General features: G+C 37.9%; 1 protein-coding gene across 1 annotated transcript in view; it reads left to right on the plus strand.

Moving 5' to 3' along the window:
• Nucleotides 1-17,475, plus strand: part of col4a6 (collagen, type IV, alpha 6) — an 83,393-nt gene that overhangs the window by 35,230 nt on the left and 30,688 nt on the right. Inside the window, exon 4 of the mRNA XM_053629318.1 lies at nt 7,695-7,772. Coding sequence (XP_053485293.1) covers nt 7,695-7,772 — 78 coding nt within the window. The remainder of the gene's footprint in view (nt 1-7,694; nt 7,773-17,475) is intronic.

Raw genomic sequence — 17,475 nt, forward strand, 5'->3', positions numbered from 1 at the left:
AATTCCTCCCAGAATCCTCTATTTAAAGACATCCTTAAAAGTGAAAAAAGTCAATAAAATAAAATAGGACCCTAATCGTAAATTTGGTCTCTATTTCTCAGACAGTTTGCTTTCTAGATACAAAGTTCACAACCAAATAAGTGGATATAAGCTGTAGTGGGTACTTATTTAACTAGTTGAAAGCCATGTTTGTTAACATTTTTAACAAGTCATAGGGTCAAAAAGTGACACCTGGCAACCTTGCCTCTACGGATGTGTGTCCAATTTGGAGGGGGTGTATCTTCCCCCTGGCTCCTCTCCTAACTTCAAACAGCATTATTTACACTATGCTACTTAGCTCGGGTAATTACAGCCTATAGAGGAGAAGACCCCACTTCACCTTTCATCAGTGAGATGGAACTTAAGTAGGTAATGTCCACAGCAGTGGCCATGACACTGCTCTTATATGACATAAGATCTCCTCAGTTTCAGACTATCAACTGTCATCCATGTTGGACTGAATCCAGAGCAGTGAGCAAATAATTTGTTATTGTTTGACATCTAGAATCGACAACAACATACATATACCGTCCTCTTACACTCAACTGCTTTTATTTCCAGCAAATTTCTTAACATGTGTAAATATTTGTATTAATATAAAAAGATTCAACAACTGAGACCTAAACTGAACACGTTTCACAGACAGTTGACGAGCAGAAATGGAATAATGAGTCCCTGAACAAAGGGGGTCAATATTAAAAGTAACAGTCAGTATTTGGTGTGTTCACCAGCTGCTTTAAGTACTACAATGCATCTCATCCTCATGGACTGCACCAGCTTTGTCAGTTCTTGCTGTGAGATGTTACTCCACTCTTCCACCTAAGCATCTGCAAGTTCTTGATCACGTCTGGGGGGGACACATGGTTACATGTAATTTTCCACTGCAAGGACGATCAGCTGTCCTTCCTGTGTCCCTGTAGCACTGTCTTAGGCATCTTACATTACAGACATTGCAGTTTATTGCTCTGGCCACATCTGCAGTCCTCATGCCTCCCTGCAGCAGGTCTATGGCATATTCACGCAGGTGGGCAGGAACCCTAGGCATCTTTCTTCTGGTGTTTTTTAGAGTCAGTAGAAAGGTCTCTTTAGTGTCCGAAGTTATTGTAACTGTGACCTTAATCGCCTACCGCCTGTAAACTGTTCGTATCTTAAGGACTGTTCCACAGGTGCATGTGCAATAATTGTTTATGATTTACTGAACAAGCATGAAAAACATTGTTTAAACCCTTTCCCATACAGATCTGTAAAGATTATTGTGATTTTACATTTTTATCTTTATACATTTATATCTTTAAAATACGTCTCCTGAATAAGGGATGTATCTTTTTTTTGCTAAGTTTACATACATGTATAACTAGTCCAAAAATTACAGAGTAAGCAATAATCTTCTAAGTAATCAACAAATATGAAAGTTAGATGAGATGTACTGGAATCCTCTGAAATGGGGAAATTCTAAATAAAAAGGTCCATAATACTTATATGATTAACCAAATTCACTTATTGTACTGTTGTTTAATTAATTAAATGTTATTTACATTCCAGTGAATATTTAGCAGACATTTTGCATGAAACTGCTGCTTATCTCATTTCATCTTTTTTAAGAATCAAAGCTTTATGCCTCAATATCCTAAAATTATAAACATTCTCACAATCTTTTCAATCTGATGTCATGAAATATAGACATAAGTACCTTCAGATTAAATCTGAACTGTAGTACTTTATCCATATGCTCAGCTCATTATTACATTTCAAATACAATATGCCAGAGTACAAAACAGCAAACAATGTGTAATCCAGCTGTAAATATTACCATTGTTCATCACTATATACAGAGTAACTAACTTGTTATTAGTCTCGCTTGTATTTGTGTAATCAGAACATATTTATTCTTGCAGTTTAAGACATTAATGAGGTGTAAATGTGGTCAGCTAATAAATGGCCAAAATCTGGCAGCATTTATGATTATGATTTATGATTCACTTCCAATTGTGTTTGAATGCTGGAGATAAGGAACTTTGTTCATGCTAACACTTTAGTTTGGAAATTAACCTTTTTGAAAGATTCAGGATGATTTCCAGGGTATGACTATGCAGGCTTGAAGAATATGTGACCTGAAGTGAGTATCTGCTTTACCCAGTAGGTAAAGAAAGATGAGGAAATGCCATTGGCATGTGGGTTGGCACAGCTCATTGCATCTGTAATTTTTAGTGTGAGGGGAGAGAGTGCAACAAGTAGTAGTCAGGATCAAATAACATTCCAGTTCATATCCTTTATGCTGGTTTGTCTGTATTTTGGGCTGGGCCCACTTTAATAACACTTTATTCCATGCTTGATTTGTCTGTCCAGATCAGTAGAATTTGATACAGTGCATATGTATGCTAATAGATTGACCCATAAGTCTCAAGTATTCCCTATGAGTGACTGTGGCGTATAAGATTGGCCTCCTGCAAAGAGAGGAAGGGAAGGGGAACAGGAAGCTTGTATTCTGACACTAGTGTCCATGAGTCTGTGATCTCTGAGTTACAGAGCTAAAGTTAGAACATCAACATAGTCGAGAGCCCAGAATGATCCAGGATCCTTAACTTGATTGCGATGAGGCTATTGCTGATCATTTTTCTGGCTGCCGGCTCCACGTCTGTGCATGCTCTATTCTTGGAGCAGCATGGATACATTTACAAAAATGAATTATGTATCTTTGACTGGTTTTGAATAAACAGTTGATTTCTACAAGCAGATTAATTGGAAGTCGTGTTTATGAACAAATAGTACAGAATTCCATCTTTGATTTACTGAGAGCCAGAAGTAACCTACTGCACTGTCAATACAAGCACGTGCCTTCACACACACACACAAAGAATTGGGCATGCCAGAGCATTAGCCTGAGGTATGCAGGTGCTTGGACTTGCCAGAATTGAGTATGCAATGCAATGTTAGCCTGTGTTAGCTTTTCCATCTCAGAGACCCAAATCCCTTCTTTTAATCTTACCTTGCTTTGTCATGTTCCTGCTTTTAGCAACAGATGTGTATGTGTCACAGTAATAGACTATTGTTGCGAATAGCAGTGGGTGTGTGTGTCTGCATGCATGTTAAAACTTATTTAATTAACTGAGGCTCAATGATAGATCTTTAAAAATACAAAAAAAAAACAAAGCATTGGCTGAATCTTCACTCCTTTAAGAAATGGTGCAGCTGGGTGGAGATTTTCTGCAGTAATATTTCATAACTTGTCTTAATAGGCTTTAATGCCTAAGAAAACGATTATTAAAATGGCCTTTTATGACATCATAAAAAATGGCAGGACCTAAAAATTCCTGCCGCCCATGTCCACGTAACCTTGTTCACTAGTTAGCTAGTCACTTGCAAAGTAGAATTATCACATTTGCATATTCTCAGTAATGTCAAAATTGCAAGTTTTTTTTCTTTTCATCAATAACAGGTTCCACATGCATAGCACAGGATGGTCTCACATGCATAGCCTAAAGCTCACCAGGAGATTACTGTGGATGGTATCACACAGAAATCCTAAAGATGGCTGTGGATGTTGTCCCTTGGATAGCCTAAAGACAGTTTATGCTCAAGTTTCTATCACTGAACAGACTCTTTTTGTTTTCTTGCATTTTCCATACTGTCCCAACATTTTCGGAATTGGGGTTGTAAACACAAGCTTATTGGTTACATTTAAATCACTTTAAATGGTTACATCTTTTGACAGTATTTAGTTCCTGTTTACAAACCCACAGTCTGTACCACAAAGACAAATCTTTACATTATCTCAGGATACAGGAACCAGCGTTCGAATGCTAGCAGCTGGCTGATTTCAGAGTGTGTTATAGTTTAACTCAGCTTGAAAGGCACAAATGCACAACATTGCTTTGCCTATGGGTGGTCTCGTTTACAACATACCACGCACAGAGGAGGATGGAGGGTGGTGGAGAGGGTGAGAGTGCTGGGTCAGCTTGGGGTAAACTGTGGATGATAGAGTGTTCAAACACAGCTGTGACAGAAGGCCACATGCAGGAAGCAGGTCGATAGCTGACATGGGAAAGAAAGTGTAACCGAATGTTACCTTTTGAGTGGTTAGCTATAACATGAGGTCAACATCTGTGCGTGTGTCAGGTTGTGATTGTTCACACGCACACAGCCGAGGTGGAAGGGGTCATTTCCAGACCATACAGAGAAGGATCTGCTTTTCTTGGAAAAGTATCAGAGCAAGATCTAATGAAATTCTTGGTACAGCATCTGTACAATCCACCTTGTAACTCCCAGAGATGGAGTGGTTTTCTCAGCAGTCTTTCCAGAATGACTAGATATGGGTAATTCTTGAATTATAGAGTCGCCGTGTCACGGTGATGGCACAACATGTTTCATGTCTAGTATTTAATCAAATCTCTTAGACATTCTATTAACAATGTTAATTATACAGGGAGTTCCATAAATCGTCAGAAAAGAAACAAAAGCTTTTATTTACAGAACTTTTTTTCAATATGTCCACCATTTTTGTCAATACACAAATTCCTATGAATAAAAGTATTTGGATTTGTCCAGCCTTGTTCAGATACTTCATGGTCTGTAAAAAAATGTTTTCTGAATATACATGAACCTTATTTTGCTGAACTTATGAGATAGTCTGTACAATGTTTTGTGCGTAATAATAGACAAACGTGAGATTTATTCTTATTTGTTACACATAAAATAAATGAGTCCATTTTATTTAATTAGTAGTTGAGTGAAATAGCCCATTTATATTGAAAGCTGGGTGAGAACAGTGTTGCAAGAAATAGAACAGAAGTTTTAAAACTCTACAGGAAAATACCATTTTAATATTTTTATTTAGAGAGGTTACTGGCATGCAGCAATGTAAACACGATTTAAGCCAAAAGCAGATTTGAACATACTACTGTGCTGGCAGATTTCAAATACCACACTCCCTTTTTGCATTGCTCCACCCACACACAGCTCTGTTCATTTCTGACCATATAGTGAACTGAGTGAACATATTCAAATTGACTCATTCCCAACAAAGTAAAAAAAAATAAAAAATACACCTGTGTCACACGTTATGTCTCCATGAAAATCCTAGTCCTCAGAATTTTCCATGCTTCTTCAGAACATGCAGGACATGACCGTTACTCAAGAAGCAATTTGTTATTAGTTTTATTATAAACATATTTTAACATGTTGAAGTGTTTTAAGCACTCATCAATACAATAGATTACTGTTTGTATTGATCCCATGTTGAGCTTATGGCTGTGTGTCTACCAATGTGCCATCGACATGCTTGTTCCTGTGTAGTACCCAGTCACCTCTACACAGTTTTTGTGTGATGGCTTGCCTGGGAATTCCTCGGATTTGCATATAAAATTTATGTGGATATAACCATATGTGTGTGTGTGTGTGTGTGTGTGTGTATGTGTGTGTGTGTGTGTGTCGTTAGTGGTGTTGTTCAGGGTGTGGAAATTGATCTTCTCCCTTGTGTGTTTTTTTGAGGGGAGATTTCTCCTTAAGTTCCACTGTTTTTGTTCTGTTCTCAAAAGCATGTTCTCAGAAAAAAAAAAACAATGCAGGAATGTCAGGGTGTGGCATTATGATCGTTGTGCCTTATTGGGAGTTTTTTTGCCCCCTCCTTTATATGAAGAAAAGCACATGCACATATAAGATCTCCACCTTTCAACAGGTGGGTTAATCACACTGAAAAGAAAGTGACAAAAGGGCCCCTGAAGGGTTGAAATCATTCGAGGAAAACTGGAGGAGTGTAGGAGTGTAGAATTATCCCTCTGTCCTTTCCGACTCCTGCACTACCCCTCACTTGAATGCCTTTTCTCCTGAACACTGATGAAAAGTTCAGATACTATGAGATTATAGTTCACCTGCCAAATATGCGCCAGCATGCCACTGACAGCCAAACGTTTCTCGATGCCTTCTGTTCTTATGGATTGAACTCTTTCTGCACCGCAGCTAGTCTTTGTGTATGTTGCTGTCACGTCCGATGAAAATATATTACATTGGCACTGTAGCTATCTTATGACTGTTCCTGTTATTCCTGGTCTTCACACCATTTAACATTCTTTAACAAACTTTAATACTGTTTGCTCCCTCTTTCTCTGTCTCCCCCTCTCTCTTTTTGGCCTGCTTCTGTCAGGTCGATTATCACTACACAGCAGATCAGAGGTGTGAATGAATCGGGGCGTCTTTCTACCCGCTTTTGCACTCATTCTCTTTCTCTTCCCTTTCTCAATTTCTCCGACGTTGTATCTGTTCATCTGTGTCTCACCCCAAAATACTTTCTACTATAAGAGGCAAAGGTTTGAAAGTTTGAGGACGGGTTCGCTCACCTTTACATAAGTATACACACACATAAACACACATGTCCTTTGCATTGTGGGATAATCCAGGTCTTATTTGTGCTCTTGGTAATATGAAGATGTATTTCATCTGACTCTTTCCATTCACCCAAAGGTTCAATAGCAATTTTCTCTTTCCCTCCCTGGGTCATATCATGCCATCCCACGCCCTTTCATCCCTTAATCACATTGAAACGCTTCCTGGTGACCCTCGACCTTTGTGCCCAGGGCAGGTCCCTGCTAAGCACCCTCATATGACCGCACCTACTGTTTGAGCTCTCTTAACATTCCTGAGCCTGTACGTACCAGACTTCTCACTGTGCAAGGGATTCCTTCTGTGCTTATAATTCTTTCTTGATGTCACATGAAAGGCCAAACACTGATTCTAGACCACCACACTCACTCTCACTAACTACAGACACTGGTTGTAACTAAGTATCTTCTATAAATGATGCTACCCAGAGTACAACCAGTGTTACTGATTTGCTGAATAACCTCTCTAATTATTAAACATGTGCTTGTACTAATGACGACACATATTTCTCATTAGTTTAGCTGCAATTATTAACTACACAGTAGCTACTAAATGATATGCTTTTAAAATAAATAACTGACTAATAATCTGGGAATTTGGGAGTAAAGTGTTCCTGGTGTCTGAAAATATTTGTGAACTGGAAACTGAGCCCAAATAAATAAGGGGCAGATCAGTGGATGTGTGTGTTTGTGCATACAAGGTGTGTAATTAGTGGTTAGTAATTAGAATAAATGGTATCTCAGCATGGCACAAGCACACTGTAGGCCTCACCACTGAGGAGTGTGTACGTTATAGCACAGGCTATTAATGATTAGTAATTACTATGCATATTCATGCAGTAATTACTATGAATTAATTTGGCTATTACAGAGAAAGTAGTTTTGACTTGGTTGGGACATTCAGTTGGTTTTTATTTAGGGAAAAAAAAATAAGTCAAAACTACTTTCTCTGTAATTGGGGGGAATCTAGAATTAAGTGTAGGCATAACATTATTTTCTCAAATTAAATGTGTTTTATCTGTATTATTGGGAATTATCTGTATGTGTCTAATTCGTCATGTGGATTATTTCTTCTCCTGTCAACCAGTAACATCATTATCTCACACATTTGAATATTGTACAGTAGGCGTTATATGACAAGTAATAATTAATCATGCAATATCAGTATTTTGTGTAATGACATGTCTATCAGTCATGTCTAAGTAGTCAGGACTTGCTCCATGCTTGAATAAGAAGCATTCGAATTCATTTATCTTTCTTTGTGTGTCTATCTCATTCTAGGGGTCGAAGACTCATGAACCATGTGCAGGGCGCGACTGCAGTGGAAAATGTTCCTGTCCTCCGATAAAAGGTAGCAGGGTGAGTACCACACACACTTACACACAGGGTTTGTGAATATGGTGAAGTATCATATGAAACAACTGGATATTCGGTGTCGTCCATTCAACTACCGTGAATAATGTTAGAATTAGTTGTTTTGATCTAAGCTCTGACAATATTTCCAATGATAAGAAATGTGTATTGTGACACACTGATGGACTTTCTACATAAAAAGGAAAGTAGATGATTACTATTTCACTATTTATTTATTTTCATATATATATATATATATATATATATATATATATATATATATATATATATACAATTTCAGTTATGTTCCTCATTTGGTTTAACTAACAGTCTAACTAGAATAATGTTCAATTTTGTTATGTTTGTAGTGTAAAAGTTATCACATACATTTGTACAGTTGTAATTGATTATATTCTACCTTTTCATGTTAAACTCAGGATTTATAAAACCCACAAATTCTGGTAAATAACATGTTCCTGGGCAAATACTGTCACTACACATCTTTAAACATAGTTTCTCGTTAACTTACTCGTTTTACAATGGAAAGTATTTAAATTGACTTTTTCCCTATAGATCTGCAAAATATTCTGCTTAATCTGTAATGAGCATGTTCATCTTATACATTATGTAAAGCCTATTAAATTTTTTTCCTAACAGCTCAATGGAATAGTGAACATGCTTTAGATATTTATCAGCATACAGTTCTGGAAAGAAGTTGGGAGAAAAGACTATCCCAGTGTCATAGAAAAAAAAAACCTGCACAGCACCTTATATACTTATATACTTATATACTTATATACTTATATGATACCAGTATTCTGTCAAAAGCGCACTTTCACTCGATTGCTCTATAGGTCATGTTCTGCGCAACACAACCATGCTCACATCACCACTACACTATTTGAATAAGATTGTTTTTTTAAGTTAGCAGCTCATTCTTCATTCATTTCGGATGTGTCAAGTGGAAATGATTGCACTCTTTATGCAGTCGTGTATGTTCTGAAGCATGTTTGAAATGTGGAAAGTGCCAAGGTCATGCAGAGATTTTGGGAATCCTGCACTCTCACATTAAGACAATACCCATAAACCTTGTCATCTCCCAACCAATCAGAAAAGCAGAGATTTTCAGCAGTAAACAAATAGTGTTCACTCAGTTCACTCAGCCCAGTTAAAATACTTTCAGTGCCAACATCCTGCACATATATATACACCCTACTACACACACACGCACACACACACACACACACATATATATGTGTGTGTGTGTGTAGTAGGGTGCTGCAGATAAATTCGTTCATACATGTGTATGAGTGTGTGTGTTATTGACACGATGAAGTTGTGGCAGCTGTTGTCAGCACTGGTGGTCCTAAACAGGTGAGTACATGTCACAAATGTGCTCTCTGCCGCACATCTCTTTTCTCCCAACTCCTAAAACTAAACAAAAGTCTGATTTTAGAAAAGGGCTTTGACTGAATCTACGTTGTGATGACGTCACATGACACGTCTTGGTCCAATTCTGGGGAAAATCTGCAGTAATTTTGAAAAATCACAAGCTCCTCTGAATATTTGCTTCTTGTTTTTTTATTTGATTTTGCATTAATTTCTGCGACTGCAAAATCGTGAAGTCCTGGAGGGTCTGATTAGTGTAGGTGTATTTGAAACTCTGCATGTCTTCCTCATCCACACTATTGTTCTGAACCACTCTTTATTGAGCAAAGTCAGACAGAGTTTGTAGAAAAATGCAGATTTATGTTTTCCAATTGATTTACTCCATGCTGTTCATTAGCAAAACTCAGTGCTATCTGTATACCAGACATTGTTTTGTTCCGTTCCATTCCGTTCACACCTACGTGTTGAAAGATGGATTTTATCGGAATCAAAGCATGCATGGATCTCATCATCCACAATTAAGAACTGTGCTATCACAGTGTTTATGGTGTTGTTTCTAGCTTCTCAGGACCAGTAATAGGCATCACTGTGTGATAAATATAGTGTTGCCATTTGGAGACCTTATAGATCTAATTAAAAAAAAAAAAGAAAACTTTTGAATTGAGAATATGGATGATGTCATGATACAACTGGACCACCTAGATTTAAGTCTGCTCTTCTCGAGAAGTGGTGTGCTGTCTTGGTGCAACGCCTAATTCAAAATGTGATCTAACGTGCAGTCCATGTGAGCCGATGATGAATTAAATCTGAATTCTGAGGAACACTCCCAGCAAATAATTTCATGAGAATTGGCAGTATGATAAACAGTTATATGATAAACAATCAATGTATGTCAGAAAACCTGAACTGCCTAATAATTGCTTCTTACTTCAGCTTCAGTGCTTTTAAAGAACATTATTTGGAGGAGGTGAATGTTATTTGGAGGTAATATGCAGTCATGGTAAGGACAGTGTAAAGTGGATGTGTAAAGTGGCGGTCTTGTTAAGCGTCTGGTGCAGTATGTAGTGTAAGTACACGCTGTGGGCAGACATGTCTAATTGTTGTTTAACATCAGCTCACCCATGGAAGAAGCCTTAAGTAGAGCCTGGGCACACGCAGACACACATTTATACAAACACGCAAGCACACACACACACACACACACACACTCACACCTACACTACTAACGTGAACACTATGAATATAACATTCGCCTCTTCTTTAGTAAATGTCATGTATGAATACTGTACCAGTGATGTGTGGCCTCTCTCTGGCTAGTAACTGATAAATCATGTACAGTTACTGATTTACAAACGGACCTACAGTAATCAGGTTTTCTCAGCTGAAAATCCTAACCTGAGTACAGTTTCAGTTCAGGACACAGTTATGTTCAAAACCCCATTTTTTTCTGTAAAAAAAAATTATTCTTGATTACAAAAGCCACCACCAATGTTCTTCCAACAAAAAAAAAATATTTCCCCAGATGTTTATTCTACAATGTCGTGTGACGGCTACTCTTGCTTAGAGTTTTTTGGGTTTTTTTTTTTTTTACAAACCTGTGTCCACTAATCTCAAAATACCCCCTCAAGACAAGCATGGTCATGACAAGCATGCTTGAGAGCGTGCGCTCTGCTGAGACAGGGTTCCAACACAAACAGATGGCCATATTGGACTCATTTGGACCAGTAAGATCCATTTCCAGTGAAGTCAAAGGTGACAGAAGGCTGACAGCATGGTTTGTGTTAGGGCACACACACAAAAAAAACACCCATTATCTTTCATGTGTTACAGAGGAGTCTGAGAGCACATATGGAGGGCCTCAGAGTCATGTGAGTCTCTCTATCTCCTGTCACTATGAGGCACTTCGAAGAATTCATCAAACATTTACCATGATTTAAAGGTATTTGAATAAGCCCTGGATTAGCCCTCAAATCTGTCATCACTGCCAAAAATTTTGAACAAGTTCATGAGCTTTAGAGTCTTATACAGGGTGATGGGATACTAAACAGATGTCCCTTTAAGTTTCTTTGAATAATACTGTTATAGGCGGGAGGTTTATGGGTCGGAGTGCAAGAGGTTGCTCAGAAGTGCACTGATCTTATTTGTTGATCTACATAACTTTTTTAATTTACTGGTCACTAGAGTGTAGAAAGCTTTTACACCTATGTTGTTAGCCATTAAGCCTGGCATCACTTTATATGAGTACAAAATATCATTAGAGTCTCTCAAGATTTCATAATTGAGGCTGATAATGATGTTTGTCATTGAGTGTATAATTATTTCCAAGCCTGTTACTATGCAGTGATGTGAAAGGGTAGAACATGGCCATGCTCTCCATCATCAGTAGTATGTGTGTTTTGGGCAGGGCTGATTATTTTGATCAGATAGGGCTTCGGTCTGCCTTTGTCTCCTAACTGCCTCTTTTTCCTTCTGCTGATCTTGATCTGATAGTGATCTTTTCTTCATCATCTCTTCGCCTTCTTCCAATTTCATTACTGACCAGTCCCACTTCCACTACTCCGTGCCTGAGGGTACAGAAGAGTACAGAAGAGTCAGGCAATGGGTCCATTTGTTTTATATTTGAGTTGGTCATGTTTAGAGATGAAAATGGTCAGAGACAGATTCAAGTCAGAGTACGTAAACAAATGTGAACATAGTTTGTATGTACGTAGATGACTAACCACTTACTAATGAGGTATACACACTGACGTCTATTCTGCTTTTCTTTCAAATTCTTTTCCAGCATTTCCGAAGCCTGATTTCAGGACTAGACAACATAAACAAGCCTGATATATGCACAAGTTGACTTTGTTGTTCCAGATAAATATTTATAGGCCACAAGAGAGCCTACAGGTCATTATAGAGTCTTTACATGCATATCAATATTGCTTAAATTGAACCATTGTCACCTTAAACTATGCAAAATGCCTACAAAACTAAAGCTAATAATGATGTTTCTAGTAATTAGACATCGGTCATTTACAGATACAGTTTTTATTGTCGTTTGGTTGTATTGTGAGGTTCTTCTCCCCATCACCATCCAGATTCCTCCTAACTTTTGATAGTCTGTTCATGAGACCTACAGGAGGAAAGGTGTTACAAGAGATGATGTATTTCTGAGGTTCCCCGAAAAGAACAATGGCAATGGAGCTTGTATAATTCATTGTAAAGGATAATAAGAATAAGCACATAACGTAGTATTAGTATTCACAGAGACAAGTATGACTATAGGGAATATGATATAAAAATGAAGCTGATGTATATGTAGTCTGTTTTGGTATCTAAGGCTTGAATAGGAGTTTTACTACTATGTCCTCTATGGCGTTACCCTTTTTCAGTCTCCCACTACTTCTACTAACGATCTATTATGAACATTCAGTGAATTGTTAAAACAAGAGTATATTTATCATGAACATAATAGTTATAAACTAGTTTTCCATTAAGCATTATAAAGGCAGTCATTTCATGGTAGATGATTAAATGGTTTCTCAGTTTTGGGAAGAGACACTGCCACACACTGGGCACTGATGGATTTACATGTGTACCAAGGATTAGCTGAAGGTATGAGACAAGAAGATTTAAATAGCAATGATTTACACATTTGATACTAATGCAGTTTGTAAATAGAGCTACTTTGTGTGTTTATCTTAAATGCACATAATGGTATCGTTACGCATTATTTAAAAACTTTACCTAAAGCTAAGGGTTAGCTGTTTGTTTTTTTTTATATTAAGCAGTTTTCAAACCTAGTTATTAACTTAATATCTTTTATTATTTAGTATTATTAACTTTAGTAACAAGCTTATTATTTTGAACTTAGCTCTTATAGTACATTCATTTACTTATATATACTTATACCTTATATTATGTATACTTATAACTAAGCCATTTGGAAAGAAAAGTTTCATTTAAAGAAAGAGTATAGGAAGTGACATGCCTGTTTACTGCAGTCTAGGTAGCTAGTTGGTTTGATCGCTAGCTAACATTAGTCTAGATTTGTCTAAAATTCACCAATATTAGATGCACTTAGCCATATCAATATGCAACCCCAGTCAGCGAACTGATTTCAAAATTTCACTTCAAGCAGATGAGTAATGTGTGGACTAATTCAGTCTTAGCGTTGTTAGCACAAAGCAAGAATACAACAGATTCTATGCAATTCACAGTTAACTTAATGTGACTGCTAGCTAGTTACCTTGATTGGGACTTGCTAATGTCTTGTAAAGTTAAACTGTTAGCTCACATTTACATTCAGCTACATTTTAATAAAGGCAGATTTAGGCAGACAGGCCCTGTCAATTAATTCCCTAGTAAAACTAGTCAAACTTAACCAACAGGTTGGCTCTCATTAGTACTTAAGCATTACTCATAAGCTTGTGTGATTATGTATGATAATATATTTATTATTCATGATGATTTATAATCAAGTGAATGTATTCTAACTAAATCTGATGAGAACAACACTGGCATTTTTGGACTCACTTAAATAAATTGTACTATTTACCAATATAGGAAAGTGATTATATGAAACCATACCAACAGTTGTCCATCCATCCTTCCATCTTCTATACCGCTTATCCTTTTCAGGGTCAAGGGTAACCTGGAGCCTATCCCTATCCCAGGGAGCATCAGGCACAAGGCAGGGTACACCCTGGACAGGGAGCCCAATCCCATACACAGTCAAACACCCATTCGTACGCTATGGACAGTTTAGACATGCCAATCAGCCTACCATGCCTGCCTTTGGACTGGGGGAGGAAACCCCCACAGCACAAGGAAAACATGCAAACTCCGCACACACAGGGCCACGGTGGGACTCGAACCCCCGACCCTGGAGGTGTGAGGCAAACACGCTAACCACTAAGCCACCATGCGCCCTACCAACAGTTGTTGAAGTGGTAAATTATTATTTAAGTATTTTCATGAAGAGGACATGAGTAATGGTTTAGCAAAGACATCTCAGTTACACAGTGAAGCAGCTCTCTGTGGGATCACCCTGAAAAGATTTGATCAGTACACGCACACATCCACACACACACACGCACACACACAAATACACACACTGATGTTGAATTTATTAACAAAACATACACAGGAATCCAGATCTTGTAACCTAAACACAGCTGGACTGTCTACTCTTCCTACACACAGGGCTGGAATAGTTATCGACATGTTGTTTTGGATCAATGCTATTTTACATGACTTCTTTTCATCTAGTTTGAAGCTATCCTGGTAGTAAACGTGTATGCTGAAGTACACTATAGCGCTTGGAATCAAATACTAAGAAGAATCCAATCAGATCAACCACACAGAACACTCTCTAAAAGTTATTAAAACGATATACCCTCATATCTCTTGTACCTTTAGTTATATGACTTTGATGTGATGTGATGTTCCTTTAAAACTCTGTTAAAGTGAGCAATGGGACATTAAGGACTGCTGCTATCCCTTTGAAGATATGTTTACATTGTTGCTTGGATTTACCTGTACATTAGGCATTAGGATCAGGCGGGATGTTTCCTTGGTACTTGTGCTTCAGTCAGACAGAAACTGAGTTATCAAAGACAAAGCCAGTCACACTCCGATTAACCGTGCTCTCATGTTGCGCTGAATACTTCCTTGCATCGTGCCCATCTCTACTCCCACTGAGCACCCAGTGTGACAGTTAAAATCATCCCCTGGGCCTCAGTGCCCATGAACAATTGGTCCCACCAAATCCTCGGGTCAGCCAGACTAAGTTGTGTGATCTGGAGGGAATCTGTCTGCTCATGGATTCTCTTGGTTGTACTGGCAGGAAGTGAGGTGCATGTTGGGTAACCAGGTCAGTAAGGCCAGTGGCTTAAGCAGACAGAATGGGTTCTATTGTGTGCATTGTGAGGAGGAGGATTTGCCCTACAAATGAGGCAGTCTAGTGCACAGTAATGTGGCTGGATGTTTTTTTAATCATGTCTGCGTAAAATTGGGACATTTTTATAACTGAGAATCCAAGGTTGAACCATTTATGGGGCGGCATCCTCACAAGGCTCATCACAAAAGAATTTAGCATATACTCACGTGCACTTTAGTGTTAAATAAGTAAACTAGTATTTCAACCACACCGAGGCCTCCATGATCAGGTTATCTTTGCAAATAATATAATTTATGATAATATATAAATTACAAAGAATATAATTTAACTTAAAGGTAGTTTTCTCTGCAGTGTTTGGTAGTCATTATGTTGCGCTAGTTTTATTAGCCTGATGTGTCTTTTACCAAAATAAATAATCTTTCTGGGCCTCAATCACTTAATTATGCATATGGATTTCTTTAAATCTTGATCTCTAGATCATTAAAATGAAATCTATGCATATGGATTTCTTCTGGGTCCTTCTGCAAGCCAATGCCACAAAATATATAGATTTTATCCAGACTAAAGTTACATAAGGGCCACTAAATAATTCTCAGCACTGGTTGTTGATCAAGTTCTTGACACAGCTAACTTTTATATGCTAGCGCCTGCCTCTGAGGTATGTCTCCTCCCATAGCTTCAATATTAATGCCTGACTGACAGGCTTCTTCCACCTGATGATTATGTAGGAACAACTGGGTAACCAGTGGTTCATCTCTGTGTTCATTACTGTCACCAAGAGGATTTGCTTACAGGGGTACAAATACGCCAGAAGCAAACATATAATCACAGTACACTGTGGGGGCGGAGCTCAGGATAGTGCAGTTATTTTTGGTTTATATGAACAGTATTGTAAATTAAATGAAAATGCATTGTTTTGGCATAGTGTGTTACTGAGTTAGACATTTTAACCAACTTCATGCTGTTGTAAAATTTAAGTGTTGATTTGATTGAACAGGGTTTGCAGTGATTAGGCCTGGTTGCGTCTAGTCCAGCTGAACCCCATTATGAATGCAGTTTCATAGATTTGGGGAATTAGTAACTACGGGGGCAAATACATTTTCACACAGGCCCAATTGGTATTGGATAACTTTTTTGCTTCAATAAATAACATTATCACTTAAAAATTATATTTTGTGTTTACTCAGGTTGCCCTTTGTTTTCTCTTAGATTTTGTTTTAATTTCTGAAACAATTTAGTATGAGATATACACAAAAACCGAAGAAATCAGGAACTGTATGTATATGTGCATATATGTATCAGTATGCATAACTGTAACTGTGCACATCTGTGTATGTGTGTATACAGTGTGTAGCAGAATCAGGCTAACTTGTTAGCCAGGTTCTCTGGTTTCTTCCAACCTTTCAAAAACATGCTGGTAAGTGGAATGGCAACTCTCAATTGCCCCTAGGTAGGTACGAGTGTGTGAATATTTCTAAGCAATTACTCAAGATTAATTGAAAAATTATGTTAGCTTTATTATTTTAATCATATGTAGCAGGTTGTTACATTTATATGCTGCTATTTTAAAATCATATGGGGTGTGATTATTATAGAAAGCAGGAGTAAAGTTCTACAGATCACCATAAATGAGTGTTCGCTCTGCACTGATTCACAGTTAATCGATTCACCATGAGATTATGTGCGTGTACACATACTTTGTACAATTGGTCTATCAATTAAAATCGACTTTGGCTTAAATTTTGCCTTTGACTGTATTTCATATTAATGAATCTGCTGTTTTATCTTATCACAGTTAAAGCGAACAATCTCATTTAGCCATTTTTGCTGATATTTAGTTAGAATTTATGCTTTCTAGGCTACCCAGGATTTATATATGCAGTTTCTCACAAAAGTGAGTACACCTCTCTCATTTTTGTAAATATTTGATTATATCTTTTCATGTGACAACACTGAAGAAATGAGACGTTGCTACAATGTAAAGTAGTGAGTGTACAGCTTGTGTAACAGTGTAAATTTGCTGTCCCCTCAAAATAACTCAACACACAGCCATTAATGTCTAAACCACTAGCAACAAAAGTTAGTACACCCCTAAGTGAAAATGTGCAAATTGGGCCCAAAGTGTCAATAGTTTGTGTGGCCACCATTATTTTCCAGCACTGCCTTAACCCTCTTGGGCATGGAGTTCACCAGAGCTTCACAGGTTGCCATTGGAGTCCTCTTCCACTCCTCCATGATGACATCACAGAGCTGGTGGATTTTAGAGACCTTGTGCTCCTCCTGAGGATGCCCCACAGATGCTCAATAGGGTTTAGGTCTGGAGACATGCTTGGCCAGTCCATCACCTTCACCCACAGCTTCTTTAGCAAGGCACTGCTCGTCTTGGAGGTGTGTTTGGGGTCGTTATTATGCTGGAATACTGCATACTGATCA

This window comes from Ictalurus furcatus, chromosome 7, assembly GCF_023375685.1.
Source record: "Ictalurus furcatus strain D&B chromosome 7, Billie_1.0, whole genome shotgun sequence".
NCBI classification, from domain to species: Eukaryota; Metazoa; Chordata; class Actinopteri; order Siluriformes; family Ictaluridae; genus Ictalurus; species Ictalurus furcatus.